The sequence below is a fragment of the Schistocerca nitens genome, chromosome 3, assembly GCF_023898315.1.
Source record: "Schistocerca nitens isolate TAMUIC-IGC-003100 chromosome 3, iqSchNite1.1, whole genome shotgun sequence".
NCBI lineage: Eukaryota > Metazoa > Arthropoda > Insecta > Orthoptera > Acrididae > Schistocerca > Schistocerca nitens.
Window position 1 is genome coordinate 394,223,434 of NC_064616.1, and position 22,750 is coordinate 394,246,183.

The 22,750-nt window shown below is 41.0% G+C and overlaps 1 protein-coding gene across 1 annotated transcript in view; it reads right to left on the reverse strand.

Moving 5' to 3' along the window:
- Positions 1-20,393, reverse strand: part of LOC126249248 (uncharacterized) — a 431,463-nt gene extending 411,070 nt beyond the window's left edge. Inside the window, exon 1 of the mRNA XM_049950905.1 lies at positions 20,054-20,393. Coding sequence (XP_049806862.1) covers positions 20,054-20,393 — 340 coding nt within the window. The remainder of the gene's footprint in view (positions 1-20,053) is intronic.
- Positions 20,394-22,750: the final 2,357 nt, after the last annotated feature.

The window sequence follows — 22,750 nt, forward strand, 5'->3', positions numbered from 1 at the left end:
ATTTGACAGGGGAGGTTGTGAACTGCAATGACGGCCACTTTTTCCTCTGTTTCCTTTCCTATGGGGCAGCATTAGGTAAAGGAGGTAGGGCAGAGTAGGGTAATTCAGCACAAGATGCCAAGGTACTGCAGTGTCATCAGCGTTAACGTCAGGAGCACAGGATGATCCAGCTAGGCCTACTTCGGTGTCATCTGCGTTACCTCCTGAGGCTTCACATGATCCAGCTATTTTTGTTTCATCCAGGATAACCACTGAGGCATTATGTTGTCTCTCTGTTGTCATCGATGTCTCAAAGTCAGAATCACTGAATAAAGTGGAACTTACCTAGTTGCTCTAAAGCCTTCTAAGGCGTTGTTTATTGTAGCTGTCTTGCTGTATGCTACGTTAAATAACCCAGCGACATCTTTAAGAGTTATAAATTGTCCTGTGTGTTCCATTACGTTATCATCACAAGCTCAGCTCTAGGCAGTTTTAAATGGGCCACAGAAAGTCACATCCAGCGGTTGCATACGATGGCTGGTATGCGAAGTAAAACCTAGCAAATTAATGTTTTTTTTTCTTGACATATATAGACAGATTTGAGTGAAACATGTGATGTGTGGTTATCTGTCAACAAAACAATTGGGTTTCTCTTCCTAGGCCTTATACTTTTTATGAAATGTTCTAACCACTGGGTAAAGGCTTCAGCGTTCATCTACCTACCTTCATTTCACAAATGTAGGGAACAGGGTGTTGCATTGTTCATAAAGTGCTGCTGCATCTCCAACCTGTGAAACTGAAGAAAGGTTGAACGTAATGGCCAACAACATTGAAGCTGCATGGTACATTCACATTTACACCCTTTGTGAAGAAGATAATTTGATAAACCTGTGAATTCTTTTTGGGCTTAAGACATCCTAATTTTTAGTGTAAACAGTTGTGCAGCCAATCTCACCTACACTGTAAATCTGATGAGGCTCATACTTTTCTTCAGCGAAAATCTGTGAGTACAGATTAAAGAATGCTTCATCGTCAGTTTTTTTTAAAAGCAACCAGTTTCGCAGCAAATGTCACTCCTTGTTTTCTGAGAGAAAAGTTGAGAGCGTCCATAATACCCTGTATGGTGTTTTTACCCTCTTTCTTTCTTTGTTGACGCGGTGTTGTATATTCAGGACTTCGACATAGTCAAAGGCAATTTTTGGGAACGGTTCCCTTTTTAAACGGATATCTCTTATATCCAAGTCTTGGAAATATTTCTTGAGGTTTTGCAGCTGCTCGTTAGTGAATGTACATCGAAACCGTCCAGCGTTTGCCGATAAAGTTTGGAAAATAATAAAATTTTGATTAGTTTAAACATAACACATTAATTATAAGTCATGATATTTTGTTCATACGGTGCTTGCAACTTGAGATGAATTTAAGTATACTTACTTATTCTGTGTACTTCTTGGCGTAACGCCGTAACGTAGCTTCTGGAAGATGTACTTTTGAAGTTGGATACACGGCCGCACCATACTTTACCTCCTACACAGCTGCAGTTATCGATTACCTTGGCCATTTCTGCCTGTTGGTCTTTATTTTATACTTGTTACCCATGTTGAATACAGCAGATTAAAGTGAAAAGATCACTAAAATGATTTACCAGTTGTTAGGGTAAGATGACGAGTTCATCATCTTGTCCGCTTAGTAAATTAGTCAACTTAGCCGAAGCGGCCATTTGTAACGTAAATGTAGGAACGACACTTCATTAAATTATCTGTGGAGATTACTACACGCGCTAAAGAAACGGCATACCTTGTAGTTTGCGAAAAGCGTGAAACCAGGCTGTTAAAACTTACCACACATGATCCAAATTCTATTTAGACGCACTGAAAAATTACAAGGAACGTGCCTGTAAACACAAATTGTGCTGCCTCAGGGCTAAATCCTGGCGGTTAGACGTAGTTCATATTGTAGCAGACGTAGAGTGCTACCCACCAGCAGGGGAAGTCATTCACTCAAAGCAGTCCCATTGAATTAATGATTCGTCATCTACCCTTCATTCCCCTATTAATCATTCAATTTTATGTGATAGTGCGATAGTACAACAAAATCTGACGGCGATAAATACCATTGCAGTCCCGTAGTTTTGTATTTTTTTCACTTTTATACGAACGATTTTCTGTTTGTTTAGCAGTAGCTGCTAATTATATGATTTAGTTTTTACAGTCTTTGTCATCCTTGGGATTTCCTTTGTACTAGGCTGTGTAAAGTAAATGTCGATTGAAAAGTAATTTACCAACTGTGAGATTAACTGGAGGGTAATGTTCTGAACGTTTCTGTTTTTGGGAAGGGTTTTATGCACGCAGGCTCTGATTGTTTATAAACAAATTATGGTAATCATAAGGCGAATATTTGGCTAGAAAGTCGCTGTAGCGATCCTAAATCGCACGCTCCGGAGTTAAATTATTCGAACTGTAGATATTGCGGATGATACAAAATGAGGTACCTGCTGTTGAACAAAGAACTAAATAGTTATAATCAATGGCCTCACAGAAATACGAGAAGAGAGGTAATCTTTTAACAAACAGTCAGAAAATTTTATTGAACGAATGGAAAAGCGTTCACAGAGACCGGTTATTACGCCAAAAGAAAGTGTTGTATCTGTGTGTTTTATATTGTACTGTAACGCTTTGAACCAAAACAGTTCATTGTTATTGAATAATCAGATTTATGTTGCTTTTAAATTGTTCTTGTAGTTTACTTTAGTGCAGAACACGTCCCATGTGTAGTGCCAGAGAAAATTACTCGGCTGTAGAATCCTAATTGGCCTCATAAGCAGATTAATCCACTCACTGCTACAAACAACCTATGGAGTGTGATGTACATGGTAGTTACGATTACACTAACGTGTGCCGAGCGAGTCGCATGCAGCGCAACGACGCCGGACACTACCGTGTAAAGAAGAACATGTTGCTCATTAGAGGCCTGCCACGGTGGGTCGGTAACGAGTCGAGCAGAACAGCGAACGACACAACGGAAAGTCAGCCGCCATGAAACTTATTCCAGTCCAACGCTCTTCTCAATAATAACTAATAACTTCAGTGGTGCGATGAAGCACTGCTATTTAAATATACACGGGTAACATTATTCATATGTTACCCAGTCACTACTTGACAGCTCATAGCTACCCAGAGCTGAAATAAAAATGCATTAATATTGTAATCACGTTCATACCCCGAAAATATCGACTGTCATAAAATTAGAGAACAAATGAGAAGACATTTCAAAAACGCAGGTGTCAAACATTCAGCGACTGGAAGAATTCGGTACCCTGCAGCACATGCTTGGCTATGGATAACTGAGAACTGAACTTTATTTCCAGAGAGTTGGATACCAGAAAAGTTGTATAAACATATCGTGCTTGAAGACTTTGTGATGCTATTAAATCCTTTAATATTAGAGTTGTAGAAACGATACATGCACGTAGACGAATATATCTTCTACTTCTCTTATCTCACATATTCTTGACACACGTGAAAGTGGTGCCAAGAGAAAAAGCTGTTACATTTCTACATTCATTCAGTTCACTCGTTTCGTCATTTTAGTATTTTCTTGACTGTCCAGTTTGACATTTAAATATTAGGATGGGAGTGTGATGATGCTTATCACTTTGGCTCTGAGCACTATGGGACTCAACTGCTGTGGTCATAAGTCCCCTAGAACTTAAAACTACTGAAACCTAACTAACCTAAGGACAGCACACAACACCCAGCCATCACGAGGCATAGAAAATCCCTGACCCCGCCGGGAATCGAACCCGGGAACCCGGGCGTGGGAAGCGAGAACGCTACCGCACGACCACGAGATGCGCTTATCACTTTGCTACAAATTACTTTGTGTGCAAACCTAGTCTTACTAAGTTCAAGATAGAGTTATGTGGTACAAAACTATTGGACTAAATTCTTTACTAAAATACGTGACCTTGTGCTAAACATTATTCTCACTGGAACAAACAATCTTTGTTAGGTGTAACTACGATACGTGACTCTTCATTTAACTGCAGTAGAAGCTGTCTACGTAATTACTGCAGGCAGCAACTGCTTTACACAGTTACGAGTGAAACAGTATTTTCGAGATCCATAATGCATATAACTTTTACGTTTCTATATTTTTTGATTTCTCTATGTGATCCTCCTTTCCGTAGTCTGAAACAATGTCAACCACAGTATGTTTCTATAATACCTCGAATTCGAAACTGAGCTGGATTTGTGTAGAAGAGATATAACGAACAATCTCATAACCAGAAACTAGGAAAATATTCACGCGACTGGTGAAGTAAATTAGATACTATGAAGTAACCGCCAAATGTAAACGCAAAATCACATTAAACAGTTTTTGTATAGAATCTGTTTAAATTGTGATGTATTGATCCACACATTTAATGGAAATATTCAAACGCTAAAATTTGCATGAGTCTGAGGATAATTAAATAACTTTTCGATGACAGGTTAAGCAATCAAGCAACGCCTTGCCTTGCGTTTCATTACGAAGGGTAGTTTATCATCGGAAAGACATTTTAGAAGCCAACACGTACGAAATCGATGATGTCAAGCTCTAATTACTACGGTGCGTGCGGAAAACTGCTATGCACAGGTCGACGATGGTCTCGACTCTTACGAGGTAGAATGAGGTCTCAATGTGATGAACTTCAAAATGGCACGATTCGTGTAGAAGTGTCGTTTCATGGTATACCGAGAAAGACATTTGGGACCCTCAACAGATGTGCGACTGCCAATCCCTCTAAAGGACATAAGAAGGAAATAACTGGCTGTCCTTATGGAATTGAGACGAAACCAGAAAGAGAAAGCAAATGGCGACGAGGGTACCACATAAGTCATGAAATGTAATACTTCTTAAAAAATTATGTGTTTTTTCCATGTCAGCGATTTATTTCATAGAAAATGAAACCACAGAATCCACCATCTGTATAGATTTAGGGTAAAGCTATTTACACCACAGTGACCATCCTTGTGAATTTTTCCTCATTCTACAGAATTCTGTAGTTAGCAGTCAGTTAGTTCAGAGACCTGTGCCACTGAGTCCTACGAGTATTTCATGGCACCGGTCGAGCGTTGTTTCCTGGAGCATCGCCGAGTGATATCAATGTCCATAGAGGCACCGAGCGAGGTGGCGCAGTGGTAGCACACTGGACTCACATTCGGGAGGACGACGGTTCAATCCCGCGTCGGGCCATCCTGATTTAGGTTTTCCGTGATTTCCCTAAATCGCTCCAGGCAAGTGCTGGGATGGTTCCTTTGAAAGGGCACGGCCGACTTCCTTCCCTAATCCGATGAGACCGATGACCTTGCTGTTTGGTCTCTTCCCCCAAACAATTCAATCCAATCCAGAGGCAAGTTTCTCAGCCACGACTTTTGCGAATAGATTAATGAACTCAATACTTTCGTTCTACGTATTTCACTTTCCTGTATGAATTTTTCATTTATTCATCCGTCTACCGAGATGGGCACCATTTCTATCACATAGTCGTTTGAACGCTTAATGAACCGCAGCTGCATCTGTTTACAGCTAGATGAAACGGCGAACGTTGAGATGTACAAAGAAAACCAATATACTTGGTAAGTTCTCTTCAGTGGTGCATCACGGAAACTTAATTACGTAACAGCATAAATGGTTCGGTAATAGAACGCACGCCAATTTAAGATTGTTAGTCAACATCAGCTTCTGTCCTTCGGGAATCGCATGTGAATACTCAGTATAGGATCATGTTAATTCTGTATTATGTATGTGAATGACATGCGATCATGTAATAAATATGACATGAGGCTTGCAGTTCAGCATGAAGGGCAATGGAGCGTTTGCAGCGAACATCCCTTTAAAAGTCTTAAAGTAATGATGTCAGAAAACATGCATTTTGTATGTAGTGGCTTACGAATCATATGAAATTTTTTATAGTCGGTCACATTGTACAGTTTTCGTGATGTTTATGAATTATTTGCCACCACACAAACGTATAATTATTGTCAGCCGAAGACAAGGAACACCGTTATAATAAATATAAAAACAATGCAGTTTCTACATTCTCAACTTCAGATACGACGTACACACCTGCTGACGCACCTTAGAAAGCTGTTATTACTTTATTGGCATCCTCCACTGATAAAGAACGATTGTATCGTCTCCCATATTACTTGTCCTCCACAAAGTCAGACTGAACCTAATCTCAGTTTCAACAACGTTTTGTTATTACCAGTATTTTGTTTCACATATCACTTCTGTCACTGAGAATATTGCTTCATGATGCAAGTTATTTTATTATAAAGTCTATGTAGCATTTTTAATCTCTTAGGAATTCTCTGAAACTTGGCTAGAAGCAGTACATTCAAAACCAACAGAAATCGGAGGCACAATTAATATGGTTGATCATTGAGGTATCCCTCCAAGATTCACTCTGCACAGAACAAGATAGAAATAATGAACAGTGTGTTGAGTTCTTACACCATACCCGTATACGCTTTTTGGTAGAAGTGCAACCCAATTTTTGTTATTTTTATTAACATGTGCAGAAAATAAATCCGGCCGGAATGGCCGAGCGGTTCTAGATGCTTCAGTCTGGAACCGCGTGACCGCTACGGTCGCAGGTTCGAATCCTACCTCGGGCATGGATGTGTGTGATGTCCTTAGGTTAGTTAAGTTTAAGTAGGTCTAAGTTCTAGGCGACTGATGACCTCAGAAATTAAGTCCCATAGCGCTCAGAGCCATTTGAACCCATTTGAAAATTTACACAGAAATTCTGTTAATTTGATGGATGGTAACTTGCTCTCGATGTATAAAAATGTAAGTTAATGCAGGAGAGTGGGGAAAACAACACTGTAACGTTCAAATGCAGTATAAGTTGTGTACCGCTGGACACAGTCATATCGATTAAATATCTAGGCATAACGTTACAAAGCGGTATGAAATGGAATGAAGATGTAACGACGGTGGTACCGGCGGCGACTTTTTGACTTCGGTTTACTGAGAGAATTTTAGGAAAATTAAATTCCCATGTAAAGCAGCCCACATATAGAACACTCTTGGGATCCATTCTTCAGTATTACTCAAGTGTTTGCCACCCCTACCACGTCGGATTAAGAAAAGGTAGCGAAGCCATTCAGTGCGGGCTGCTAGATTTGTTACCGGCAGGATCGGGTAATACACGAGTGTTTAAGACACGTTTCATTCAATCAAGTGGGAATCCCTGTGAGGAAGAAACGTTCTCTCCGCGAAAGAAAGTTGAGGAAGTTCACATAACAAGCATTGCCGATATCTGCAGAACGATTGTACTGCTCCCAAAGCTCATTTCACGTAAATACCGCGAAATCAAGGTAAGAGATATTAGGGCTCGTACAGAGACATACAGATAGTCGTTTTCCCCTAGCTCCGTTTGGGAAAGGAATAGGAAACAAAATGGCTAGTAAAAGTACATGGCACCCTAAGCCGTATACAATACGGTAGCTTGTGGAGTGTATGTGTAGATATGGATGTAGTCTTCACAAGTGGCTAAAGTAACCATCTTTCGGCAAACAGGAATTGAAAGTTTAGCAGTTTTTATACACATAATACAGCTTACTACCAAAATATGTCTGCAAGCAGTTCTTATACACCCAGTTCATCGTACCCCCACATACAAAGGTGGCACGACATTATTTGATGAGCGTAGAAAAATAATCAATTTGGAAGAAAATATGCTCCCTGCTTTCCACAAAAGCAATATTAATTTTGTGGTAAATATACTTCAAATTCCTCCCGGAAAAAATACTTTGTTGGTGTGCATAGAAACCACTGGCGCATATACAACCTTGTTTCGTGATCTATGTACTTAGAGCGTCCCTGTACGGCACAAGACACATTTGAAGGCAACTGAAAGCTATATTCCACAACAAACACGAACCGCAGATGGTGTAGTAAACTACCAATAGGTGCTAGGAGCGTAAAGAGGAGCAACAACGTATTTCTTCGAACGCTATTAAGGAATACAGTTGGTGGGAAGGACATTTCTCGGTACCTGGGAAAGGGAAATTGGTCCATACAGATATTCCTAGATACGTGTTGGATTCTATCGATTCCAGAAAGAGACCATCAATAACATAGTAAAAATGGAAATGCCTTGTGGCTAGGGCCTCCCGCCGGGTAGACGGTCCGCCTGGTGCAAGTCTTTCGAGTTGTCGCCACTTTGGCAACTTGCGTGTCGATAAGGATGAATTGATGATGATAAGGGAAACACAACACCCAGTCCCTGAGCGGAGAAAAATCTCCGACCCACCCGGGAATCGAACGCGGACCGTTACGTATGACATCCCGTCGCGCTGACCACTCAGCTACCGGGGGTGGGCAACCACATAGTGATACGAAAATTTCAACTATTTACGCGCGTTACGTAACATTTGCCTAAAGAGGGCATCTTCACGTTTGCAACTACCTCATCTGAAAACAGCCTCATAAGGCTTCGTACCTTGTCCATCAGACAATATACAGGGTATCATAGGAGGAAAGTTAATATTCAGGGATATGTAAAGGACCATTATTCTGAGCAAAAATATCTGGTACACATGTGTTCTAAAATGCATATCATAAGAGCAATGAGCAAATCTTCATGTTCGATACTGTGAAACACGTCTCTTACACGGGAAGGTCTTCACTTTCCATATTTTGCGAAGATATAATATTGACAAAAACAAGAAGAAATTTTCTAGTGAACACGGGCCCTAAAATGTACACCTTGAGGGCTACGAACACACCAGTGGAAGAGATATGTTTCACAGCAATGAAGTGCTCATAGCTCTTAAGGTGCGAATTTAGAGCCCATGTCTTCTAGACGTTTCTGCTTCGAACGGTCATTGCTGTTACATTCCTTATTACTGACCATTCTTCGTGGGTCATCCTGTATGTGGATAAACGAACAGACCGGTTTGGAGGTCGTAGTAATAACCCTATTGAATATGTAATACCGGAGAGTGGAATATCCAACTAAGTGGATAGATAGCAGCGGCAATATCGAAATTACGAGGGCCGTATCTTTCTTCTCCTTTTTTTTCTGCGTTCGATCGTGCTATACTGTAGCAGTCCATTCTACTTATGGTCCAAGCTTCGTCGAGCTATATTACTTGGCAGGGACACATCATGCCACAGTTACTATCCTCCTTAAGTTTTGTACTCAGAGGTATTAGCAAATTGTTTGTCTGAGTGAGATTGTTCTGACTTATTACAATGCGTACGTGTACATTGTAAAATGAGACAAGGATCTCAGAACGTTTAAAAAATGAAAAGACGTAACCTTTCAAAGGTGATATGCCATATTTTGCTTTCCTTCGTCGGTTGTACGTTGTCGATATTTGTTAAGAAAATGTTTACAGAGCGTGAGATTCGGGAGTTTCACAACAGCGTCATAGTATATAATATCGAATGGTCTTATAAGTGTTCTTACGGAAAATTTCATTATCTAGCAACTTACGTTATTCGTTTCATTTCGGTACAATTGCTCTTTCGGTTAATTATTCGCCAACTAACCACTCTATAATGTTAAATAATAGTTGTATCTTAGTGACCGTTTTATTTACTAATAAGGCTCGATAGTGAGAGATCAAAAACAATTCTCTCATATTCCAGTAGATCAAATGGCTCTGAGCACTATGGGACTTAACTTCTGAGGTCATCAATCCCCTAGAACTTAGAACTTCTTAAACCTAACTAACCTAAGGACATTACACACATCCATGCCCGAGGCAGGATTTGAACCTACGAGCGCAGCGGTAGCGCGGTTCCAGACTGTAGCGCCTAGAACGGCTCGACCACTCCGGCCGGCCCAGTAGATCAAATAGAATTGTGACTAAATAAAGTCATGCTACTGCTTCATGAGGGTCATTTGTTCTTTCGTCTAATCCTGGAAGCAGTGTTTAGCCACTTGAATAAAAAAAACGTTGAGTATAAGTTATTCACATTAAAGTAAACTATTCTAATTAACTGAAGTCAGTGGGCTACGAGGTTTTCCTGAGTGTCCATAGGGTCTACCGAAGAGCATATTTAGTATGAAAAGTTGGCTCCACGTTAAATGGACCATTTTTATAGTTCACGTGACACCAGATTCACTGATGAACTACTGTGTACGCATTAACATTAATTGATAATGTTCACGTTGAAGCAAATTTCCTGTTACTGATGTTAATACTGTTTAGAAATAACATAAAATTATCTTTACATTATTAAAATTTCTCAAATATTGACCAAATTGTTAGGAAATAGCTCACAGTTTTTAGAATCGGTTTCCTTGCTGCTGGGTTCTGTGCTCTCTTAAGCAAGACATTTGGATCCTACTCGGCTTCATTGGCGTATGTGTGGGCAGATTTTAACATAACATTACCGAAACTGTACCTGAAATGTTATTCTCAGTATGTTAATGTTACTTACATTTTTCTTTACAAGTTTAGGACTGAACCAGTAATGGAATGATGATCTGAATAAAAGCTAATGCTGAAAGCGAAAACATTTTTCTGAGAATAATGGCACTACCTGAGATTGACGTTACGCTATACCCATGGCGGTCAATGTTCGTCAAATGACAAGGGAAAGGGCTTGATTTAGTTATTCTATTAACAGATAATATCCTCTACTTAGTAATTAGAGCAGAAATAATATTCTCAAAATGGAACTTACATAGAAATCAACCATAATTTTAGAGATCTGCTGCGAATTGATACAGGTTACAAGTGAAACAATCTCTCTCATGATGCTTTGGATTACCAATCAAAATACAGCAATCACATCTGCGTTAACAGTATTTAGTAGTCTTTTGAGTATGTTAGACAACTTAACATTCAACAAATGAATGAATGCATTACTGTGTTAAGGATAATTAAAACTGAAGTAGACGCGTGGAGTAGCCGCGGGGTCTTGAGCGCCTAGCCACGGTTCGTGCAGCTGCCCCCGTCGGAGGTTCGAGTTCTCCCTCGGGGCCGGCCGCGGTGGTCTCGCGGTTCTAGGCGCGCAGTCCGGAACCGTGCGACTGCTACGGTTGCAGGTTCGAATCCTGCCTCGGGCATGGATGTGTGTGATGTCCTTAGGTTAGTTAGGTTTAAGTAGTTCTAAATTCTAGGGGACTTATGACCACAGCAGTTGAGTCCCATAGTGCTCAGAGCCATTTGAATCATTTTTCTCCCTCGGGCAGGGGTTTGTGTGTTGTCCTTAACGTAAGTTAGTTTAAGTAAGATTAAGTAGTGTGTAAGCCTAGGGACCGATAACCTCAGTAGTTTGGTCCCATAAGAGCCTACCATAAAAAACTGAAGTAGAATATATTCACTAGAAGATTTATGCAGTTCGCTTCAACGAGCAGAAAACAGTATTTATTGCACTTCTTAGCTGGTAGCCAGCAGGTAACAATAATTAAGCAACTGCTAGAAAAAATCATATTAGCATAAACATGGAGTCTTTATTACATGACACCTCCTGATGATTCGAAGCATGTATTTACGTTCCTCGTACATGTATTTAGCCGCCATACATGAGGTTCTGTCTTTTCCTTTATTTTGAATTCCAGTTACGAGGGCGATAATATTTTCAATTTTCCATGGTTCAAATGGTTCAAATGGCTCTGAGCACTATGGGACTCAACATCTTAGGTCATAAGTCCCCTAGAACTTAGAACTACTTAAACCTAACTAACCTAAGGACATCACACACACCCATGCCCGAGGCAGGATTCGAACCTGCGACCGTAGCAGTCCCGCGGTTCCGGACTGCAGCGCCAGAACCGCTAGACCACCGCGGTCGGCAATTTTCCATGTGTCACGAGATTAAAGCCACAGTGAAAATTAAAAATGTTATATTTGCAACATTTAGCTACAGCTTCCAGCTATTTGTCTACATAATCGCCGCTCCGATTCAGACATCTGTCGTAGCATTGCGACAACTTTCCAATACACTCGTCATAGAAGGCAGCCGCGTGTGTTTTCCGCCATTTCCTTACAGTGGTCTTCAGCTCCCTGTCTGTGTCAAAGTGCTTCCCTTATAGCCAGAGGTTCATATGAGCAAAGAGATGAAATTTAAGGGGAACCATGACCGGGCTATACGGCGAGTGTTCAAACACTTCCCATCGAAAATGCTGCAAGAGCGTCATTGTTGCAGCTGCAGTGAGTTTATGCAGTACTGCTGCACTTTGCTGTTAAGCATAACAGTTACTTTATGTGAACGCCATGAAAGACGGAAACACTCAGCGAAAGACAGCGTATGATTTCTCTAGGCATCTTTATTTGCTCAAGGTGTGTTCAGAACTGAGAAGTGCCTTCTGACGCAATCGACAGGCATACTTGAGACCCTGCGCAACACATTTGCGCAAAACATCGTCGGATTTTCACTGCGATTTTAATTTTGCGACCAGTGGGAGGTTGAAAATATAATCTCTCTCGTAATTGCTGGATTCATAATGAAGAAAAAGACTCAGACGACGACCTCATGGAAAGTGGGTAGAAAATATGTAGGAGCAACGTAAAAGCATGCGGCGCAACACCAGAAGGCAGCATATAATGAAGTCCCCACATTTATGCTAATACGATGTTTTCTAGCGGTTGTTTAGCGAGTAGTACCTGTGGGCTACCAGCTGATATATTTCAAGAGTTCATTTTACTTGAGCAGCGCAATAAATACTATTTCTCGCTCTTCGAAGCCAAGTGGATAAACCTTCTAGTGAATAGTCTATACTTCAGTTTTAATAATCCTTAACAAAATTATGTAATCATTCATTTGTTGAATGTTAAATTTCCTAAAATATTCAAAAGACCATTACGTACTGTTAACGGTAGATGTGATGGCTTTCTTTCCCTTGGTGAGCCACAGCATCATGAGAGGGATTGTGTCTCTTGTATATTCACTTGACAGCAGATCGCTAAAATTATGATTGAGTTCTATGTAAGTTCAATTTGAGAATATTATTTCTGTCCTAATCACTTAGTAGAGGCTTCCGTTTGTTAGTAGAAAAATTAAACCGAGCCCATTCCTTTGTCATTTCACAATATGTGTAAAGAGACTTCTGACGTTTGTGTCTCCCTTTTCTCAATAGCAGCAGGGACTTCTACGCAAATAGTATTTGCCATTGGCGTAGTAATATCGGCTTACATTCTGTAACATATTTTGCAAATTATTCATAACTCATCGGTCACGTGACGAGGCTTACGGGCGTCATGATTATAGTGAACCGCCAACCTCAGAAACTACCATTTCCCCAGAAAATACACGCTAATGGAACCGAGTAGCACCCAAGTGTGCCGTTTAAGAGAGTACAAAACTCGGCAGCAAAGAACCTTTTTCTGAAAAGAGTGAGATAAGTTCTCTTTAGAATGGTTGTGTAGTCATCATTTGTGAACTACATTTCATGTAAGACATGACTTCATTTCATGAAGGAAATATATTTTGAGACAATATTAACTCTGTCTCCACAGGGACTAATTTGACACGGGGTATCCCTAGTTAGTTAAGGCTATTAATCATCACAAACTGCAGAAATCTGCAGTTGTGTGCGCTGTAAATTTCATCTTCTTGTTTGTAATAGTGCTCTACGAATAAATGAACCACATCAAATATAACACAGGGCTGCTCTCTGGTACGTTTCCCATATGCGCTTTTTCCGAACAAAACGATTTAGCTCTTTGGGAGTCAGTTAACACAAGAACGACAACCAATTGTTCCCTTATAGGCATATCAGTTTTCCTCAATTGTTCTGAAGATGGTGTCCGAATTATCAAATTTGTCAGTACCCGTCACAGATGAAGTCTTATTTTCCAGTGTAAATAACTTAAAGGGCTCAATTAAATGCAGATGTAGCTAATTTATTGAAATACGATTGGAAGACATTAGTTGGAGTCCTACTGAACGAATCCTATCAATGTTCACCTAACATGTTGTCGTGAATGTGACATAGACGGACCAGAAAATAATCTCACTCTTATTCACACTATTTCCATAAAGAGCCCAGTGCTAGAATATCAAAGTCAATATGATGTTACGACAGCCGTGAGTTATGGTTCAATATCAATTTTTACATAGAAAAAAAAACTAAGAACGCTGTTTGGGAGCGATTAGGTCAATATTTTAGAAATCTTAATTTGCGAAAGTGTTAACATATTTCATATTATTTCTAAATATCATTAACAGCAGTAACAGGACTCTTCCTTCTACGTGAATATTTTATTATAAATTCATGTTAATGCGTACAGAGCTCATCAGTGGCTTTGCCTTCACCCTACCTATAATAATGGACCACTTAACGTGGGGTAAACTTAGAATACTAAACATGCTCTTAGATAGTCCCTTTCCCTTTGTACCTGGTAGTCCACTGACATTAGTCGTTAATAACTTTTTCCAAACTTTTTTATATTCAGGTGGCTGGACACTGCTTCCAGGATTAGACGAAAGAACAAATTACCCCCAGGGGGCAATAGGATGTCTTTATTTAGTCACAATTCTATTTTATCTACTGGATTATGAGTGAATCATTTCTGATTTTTCATCCTTGGAGCGTTAAATCTTTTCGATAAATAAAACAGTCACTAAATTGCAATTGTTATTTTGTTTTGTGTCACATTAATAGTACACGGTGGCTTGTTGGTGCATAATTAACAGGAAGACCAATTCTACGAACATGAAACTAGTAAAGTAAGTTGTTAAATCATAACATATCCCATACGAACACATATAAGCCCATTCGATAAATATAATATGTTGCTCTTGTCAAACTCTAGAATCTCATGCCCTATAAACCTTTTTCCAACTAATATCGACAACGTACAACCGACAAATGGAAGCAGAATATGGCATACCATCTTCGAAAGAAAATGTCTTTCCATTTTTTAAACGTTCTGAGATCCTTGTCTCATTTTATGATGTACATGAAGCGTTGTAATAACTCAGAACAATCTCACTCATACATACAATCTGCTAATACACTGGAGGACAGAACTTAAGGATGAGAGTAACTGTGGCATGATGTGTCCCTGCCAAGTACCATAGCTCGACGAAACTTGGATTATACGTAGAAAGGACTGCTACAGTGTAGTACAGAACGTATTTGAAAGAAATACGAAATGAGACGCAAGGAAACGACAGTTTTAGTCAAAACTAATAATCACACTGAAGCCATCGCGATCGATGATGCCCTCTGGACGTTACAAAAGTGGGGACATAGTTCTTAACAGGCTACTTGATCACCACGGACGGCCATCATTCTTTGCAAATAGGGCCCATGCTGGCAGGGGAAAGGAGGGGAGAGACGGGCGCCGAATATTCTCTCTTTCCAAGGGATCCTCCACCTACGCTGTTTGATGCAGGCGCGCATTGTCTTCCATAAAAGTTAAGTCAGGGCCGAAAGCACCCCTGAAAGAGGCCCACTGGAAAATAATACAGCGCCACAGTAAGGGTGATCGGTGCTTGTACCGTCTTCAAATATTTGGAGGTCAGTACGCCTATGCAGCAATATGCCTCTTTACACCATAGCCCTTGGACAACCAAAACGATCATGTTCGAAAATGTAGGACGTACTCTCATATGATGAGACATGGGAATACGTAATATACCCAGGAACAGTGTCGGACATGATCAGTTTTTGGTCCATTTGGCACGGAGTATGAAGGCAAAACGTTGCATTTGCTTACTGACCCCCAATGTTTGAACACGAGTAAGTCTCCGGTCAAAATTGATATGACACTGCACTTCTTCTCCACCTGCGTCTACGCAGGTGATCAGTCGCTCCTGACCAAACTTTTAGGGATGACAACACGCACCACATCGAACAGTGCAGGTCGAAGAGCTCTGGGAACGAAATGGTATTAGACGAATGTAGTGTCCTGCCCGTTGGCCGATTTAATCCGTTTGAGGGCGTGTGGGACCAGTTTGGCAGACGTAATGCAGTACGTCCACATGCACCAACGACTATTCAGGAACTGACAACCTCTCAGTTGAAAGAAAAAAAGGCCCTACCACAAGAACTCTTTACCTACCTTGTGACCATCATGGGAGCATATTGCAGAGCGCGGTTTGCCCGCCGTATGTTATCCAGGGGAAAATTACGAATCATATTAATTATTGTGTTCGAATAAAAGTTTCATTTCTGTTCGTCTCATTGTGCCTATGCTTGAGTTATCTTCTGTACTACACTATAGCAGTTCTTTATATGTATGGTTCACATTTCATTGACAGTTACGCAACATGTCACATTTACTTTCGTCCTTAAGATCTTCACATCCATATATACGACGCGCATGCTGTGTAATAAGACATTTTCGTCATTCTCTTTCCGTGGTACGTATGGTTTGTACTTTTTTACTGACACACAGGATAATATTGATCAATTTTATGGGGGAAATAATTGGTGTAGGAGTTAGCGATTTTTATTACACGTTGGAACAAGCAACTTGGAATCCATTTTAAACCTTCAGTCTGTGAAAGTTAAAACTGTGATGTAGGGCATTTTACATAGTAGTACTACTGTGACAAAAGTGTTTTGGAACTATTAGTCATTAATGGCAGCTTAAGTTAGTCCGCTGCGCCAGATAATCTCTTCCTTTCATTATCTACCTGTGACCATCCAGTTTTTTAAATCTTTAACTCATTCTCCAGCTTCTACGTCTTCTACTATCCCCATACCTACACAATCTATCTTTTTCTCCGTAAATATTACACAAATTAGTTAGAAAGGTTTCGACGATCTGTAAGACATGGTATATTTATCGTTTACTGCTATTACTACAGCATGCCTTAGTCCCATGGTTTTCCGCAGGTGGTACAGGAATGATAGGAAGGCATTATTGTTGGGTAGTCTGTGCACAGTTTGATACTATGAACATGAGATGTTTTTATTTTATATATTTTTACCGCCCATTTAAACAATTTACATCTTCATCTGAATTCAGAATCAAAAAGTCAACGTACATATTAAATGTTGTCGAACGTAAGTAAACCGCTAACCAATGAATAGTAAAATAGTTTCACAAAATATGTAAGGTTTTTAAAGTTATTTCTCTGAAATTCTACTGCAATGATCTTATTTACAAAATTATTTTGAATCTACGTGGTTGTAGTAAATCCGGCTAAACGGACTAGGAGAACTTCGAGAGTAAAAATTAAATCGAATCGGCTGCCACGCCACGAACATATAGGCGAACTGAAACTGAAGGACTGTAACTTTTCTCGACTTTATTATTTACTGAATCGCAGAAGTTTAACTTACAATAAAGCATTACACCAATCGTACAGTTTCACGAATTATCTCACAGCGGCGAAAACCGATTTTAACGATACCCGAAAGGAGCCTGTTTAAGTTCTTTAAACAATGAAAGATCTTCTCTATCCATCATGGAACACGTAAAACACAGTCAGTCAACGTGCTTTACACGTCTTCCATATAACAACGGAGAATTTTATAGACTACGAGGAACTAGGAAATCCTCGTCACCAAGAAATAACTGTCACACGAAAATCTGAACTGCACAGAGTATTTCTGGTTGTAACATTATATTTGCTGACTGTTGCGGCCGAGCTGTTCTTGGCGCTTCAGTCCGGAGCCGCGCTGCTGCTACGGTCGCAGGTTCGAATCCTGCCTCGGGCGTGGATGTGTGTGATGTCCTTAGGTTAGTTAAGTTTAAGTAGTTCTAATTCTAGGGAACTGATGACCACAGATGTTAAGTCCCACAGTGCTTAGAGCCATTTCTAATATTATATTTACTTATAAATTCCGAAGTATCTTTCTCAGTATCGTCCCGGAACTATTTGCGTGCTTGGGGTCGGTAGATTTACTGTTATAAAAGGATCTCGTGTAATTGGACTTATACAACCTCCTCATCCACTTTTAAATACCGCAGATAATTTTTGCTTGTAATTGTAACACTTTAAAGGACTTAACACTGAAAATAGGCCTTAAGGTTGTACAGACATCTTCGGTTGTTAATAAATGATCGGACTGGAGCCGAACCAATAGGGCAGACTTGTACTCAGGTCCACGCAAAGTCAGTTATTATGCGATACTTGGGAACATCTTTCAGGCTGTATCCCTAATCCACATCGTGTAAAATGAAGAGCTGATACCATCAGTACTCAAAGAAGAGTTTTTGTGATATGTGAGTTTAACAAACTCAAGGTATGCAGGACATCGTATTCTCGCCATTAATGCGTATATCCGGGAAGCTACGCTTCGATGTTTCGAAGGAAACAGTGTAGTGTTCAAGGTATCTAATCTTGCAAGTCAGCTTCCTCCAAAAAATTACTTTGTGTTCAAGGTTATTTATCAAACTATACCTTTAGTATAATCTAATGATAATCTAATGAGTTTCTAATGATGCCAACAAGGGAGTTAAAGAGGGAATGAAACAAAGCCGAATTTCAGCAGTCACTCAAGTTCACTCGTCAATTTGATCACAGACATACTATTATTTTGGGAATTCTAAGAGGTTAAACTTTAAATATTGCTTCTTAATCTGTAAGGAGACCGATATACGTGGCAGTTTTTGAGGTACTGTGCGCCAAAGGCAGTGTCTCCTCAGACGTGGATATTGTTTTTTCCCCTATTCCACTTGTATTCGTTTGTTCTTTTTCTCATTTGTTTCTCGACAATGTTTATTAGAGCTGAATTTAGTTCTTCGTGATTATCATTCAGAATTTATTTAAAATGACTTAGAACTATTTGCAAAGTTTGTCATTATGGAGTGAATATATGTGAAAAACAGGTGTCTCAACACTTCCATATATTATGACACTGGTCGTAGTTACCTTTTATGTACTCCACAATCTTCATTTCTTGTGCGGAATATATGCTCAACGACTTATTTTCTGAAATTTATCAAGAAAAGGATGTACAATGGAAGGGAGATATTCCTGGCAAAGGCTGGTACAGCCTGTTGCTGCCGCAGGATACTTATGAATGTGTATAGCCCACTTTCTGGCAAATTAATGTACATGATTACACAGACAAATTTTATTTGGTGAAACTATCATGCAATTGACGACAAAGGGTAGACAAATAATGCACACAGAAACAGAAAACAACGTTAGCAACGGCCCATGCTATCTTATATGTCGTGCTTTACGCTGTCTCCGTTTCTTACCAATTACTTAATTTGAATGTGCTGATATCTGAACACTGTTCAACAAGTGTCCGGACGTTATGAAAACTTACAACATATTAGTATGTCATAGCTTAATAATAAAGACAGTATCAATTTATATATAAATATATATATATATATATCTATATCTAAAAATTAAGCTACTTAAAAGTACGAATCTTATGCTGAAGAAATGAATATAGGAAGTTCGGGATGTAGAAAAACTGAGAGAAATTATTTTGTATAGAAGAAGAGAGTGCTTCAAAGGTGAGGCTAACTATGCACGTGCAGTAGATAAGTTTTAAGAGAAACAGTAAAGCAAGTGATACGTAAGTTTTAGTGAAAGTAAGATAACTGGGGATGGTCGCTTCATCGTATGAGGCAATATGTCACGTGTTGTTCATTGAAATTTGACACGGCGAGCCAATGGAGAGCTTAAATGTAGCAATAGGGGCCTAATCACCGCAAAGACAAACATTAACCGAGGCTCGTCAAGTCGCCAGTATATAAGACACAGTGAGTTATAAAAGTCCTAAGAGCGTTTATTCCACTTACTGAAACACAAAATCATCAGAAATGTTAAAAGTTAAGCGTGCGACTAAGGTTAATAAGAAAGCCAATGGCAAATCTTTTCTCTTTGCAGCCTTTTTTTTTTTTTTTTTTTTTTTTGTAGGATCATAAGTAACTGACACCAGAATAAAGACACTAATTCAGTGACGACAAATGAAATATTATTTACGTAAGAGTGACGTGACTAACGCTGTCACATACAATGAAGCTCTCGAAAATTGAAGGGAAAGATATAAAATAATTATAAAACAGCGATAGAGAATAGAGAGAAATATCTACTAGTGGGGAGGACGCCACAGTCGGCAGCGGGAAGGGGATGAGGTGTGCGTTGCGAGGAAACGGCGTCGTCGGGACTGAGCGCCATGTGGCGCGCCGATACTCACCGATCTGCGGTACGTCGTACTGGCGGTTCCCGCGCTGCGACCGGATGATGAGGTGATCGGTGAGCGCGGCGGGGATGTCTGGGTGCTGGTGCGGCTCGGCGCCCTGCCGCTTGGACCACGGCAGCGACGACAGCCAGCGCTCGGCCGCGGTGCCGACGCTGATGGGCACCGCTGCGGCCGCCGAGTCGCCGGTCGCCGCCGGCGGCTGCGCTTCCGGAGGCTGCGCCAAGCGAAGACGCGGGCCCACGCCTGCACTCGGCAGGAGCAGGGAGGCATCGCCAGAGCCCACCAGCATCAGCACCAGTGAGGCAGAGAGCACAGCACCTGGTCCCTTCTCCATTGCTGGTCGGTTCCCAACTGTCCTGTCGGAGCGTCACTGAGCGACTGACGACATCTCCGGAGCAGCACGTGGTGAATGCGCGCTCAGCCGCCGCTCGCGCAGTGCCATGCCGGTTGGGCCCGGGCCCTCTCCGCCACTCCCGCCCACGCCGACTGCGGCTCTCCCAGCAGGCCCCCGCCCCTCCCCGACCCCGCAGACGCTCTCCCACCCCCCGCGCCGCCCCCGCAGCGCGCTCACCCCCTCGGTGGGCAACGCGCCGGCGCCGCTGCCCCTCTGTCACCGGTTCCCCGAACCGGAGAGCCGGCGAGTTGCCGAGCCCAGCCGAAGAGAACGCCGCGGGCCGCGACGCCGTCAGTAGCGCCACCTGCGCCCGTGGCTGCTGCCGCACACGCCACCCACCTGCTTAAATACAGTACTTAGCCGCTTCGTCACGGTAAATATAGCCTCCTCCGTAATCCACCAACAATGAATTTGAATCGCTTTGTACTTGCGGGAGGTTTTATCTAAATTTGCACTCTGAAACTCACCGAATCCTGCCACGAATGGTACATAGTGCACCACTACCACTATCCTCGACTAGTTCAGTACTCTAAATGCGAACGTTAAAATATTGTATTAGCTACAATATCTTAAATTAGAAATTATGGTCACTTGGAGGGAACATTATGGGAAGGAGTAATAAGTTGCTGCCTTCTTGTTAGAACGAGCGCTCGTCCGACGTCACCAAAAAAATATCACCGAAACGCTGCCATTCTCACTAGATGTGTAATGGACTAAACACCCAGCTCTTTCTCGATTATTCTTCGTGTCTTCTATTGACCTGTCCAGTGGTGGAAAGAAAATGACGAATAATACCCAAGACTATGTGTAACTAAGATTGGGTGAGCTGCGGTTTCGCTGATGAATTACTTATTGTCAGAAATCTTCCAGTATACCTTAATAACGAGTATGCCTTTTCTATTGTTGCGCTCATTAGTCCAGTAACTTTAATAGCTTGGAGAGCTGTGTATAAATAGTCTTTCTATCTCTGCTTAGCTACTGCTATCTACATACATTTGAACTGCTTACTGGATGTTGTGTGATGTCCTTAGGTTAGTTAGGTTTAAGTAGCTCTAAGTTTTAGGGGACTGATGACCATAGATGTTAGGTCCCATAGTGCTCAGAGCCATTTGAACCAACTGCTTACAATAGTCTAGTCTTTGTCTCCCTCTACATTGTATCCTCCCATCCCTCAAATTCCCATTATTTCCTTCATGCCTCTGGATTTCCCCCATCATCTGGCCCCTTCTGTTATCAAGTTATGCCACATGTATTTTTTTCCCCTTTCTATTCAGTACCTCCTCACTAGTTATCAGATCTGTAAAGCTAATCTTCAGCATTCTTCTGTAACACCACATTTCTAAACCTTCTCTTCTCTTGTTGTGTGAATTGATCAACGTCAACGTTTTACCTACATGTATGGCTACGCTACAGACAAATACCTTAATAAAAGTCTTCCTAACGCTTTAATATATACAGGGTGTTACAAAAAGATACGGCCAAACTTTCAGGAAACATTCCTCACACACAAATAAAGAAAAGGTGTATGTGGACATGTGTCCGGAAACGCTTAGTTTCCATGTTAGAGCTCATTTTAGTTTCGTCAGTATGTACTTCCACCTACGCTCAATGGGGCACGTTATCATGATTTCATACGAGGTACTCTACCTGTGCTGCTAGAACATGTGCCTTTGCAAGTACGACACAACATGTGGTTCATGCACGATGGAGTTCCTGCACATTTCATTCGAAGTGTTCGTACGCTTCTCAACAACAGATTCGGTGACCGATGGATTGGTAGAGGCGGACCAATTCCATAGCCTCCACGCTCTCCTGACCTCAACCCTCTTGACTTTCATTTATGGAGGCATTTGAAAGCTCTTGTCTACGCAACCCCGGTACCAAATGTAGAGACTCTTCGTGCTCGTATTATGGACGGCTGTGATACAATACGCCATTCTCCAGGGCTGCATCAGCGCATCAGGGATTCCATGCGACGGAGGGTGAATGCATGTATCTTCGCTAACGGAGGACATTTTGAACATTTCCTGTAACAAAGTGTTTGACGTCGCGCTGGTAAGTTCTGTTGTTGCGTGTTTCCATTCCATGATTAATGTGATTTGAAGAGAAGTAATAAAATGAGCTCTAACATGGAAAGTAAGCGTTTCCGGACACATGTCCACATAACATATTTTCTTTCTTTGTGAGTGAGGAATGTTTCCTGAAAGTTTGGCCGTACCTTTTTGTAACACCCTGTATTAGATCTTAGAAAACTTACCATTTCCAGAATTTCTTTGCTCGAAATTGTCGTTCGGCAT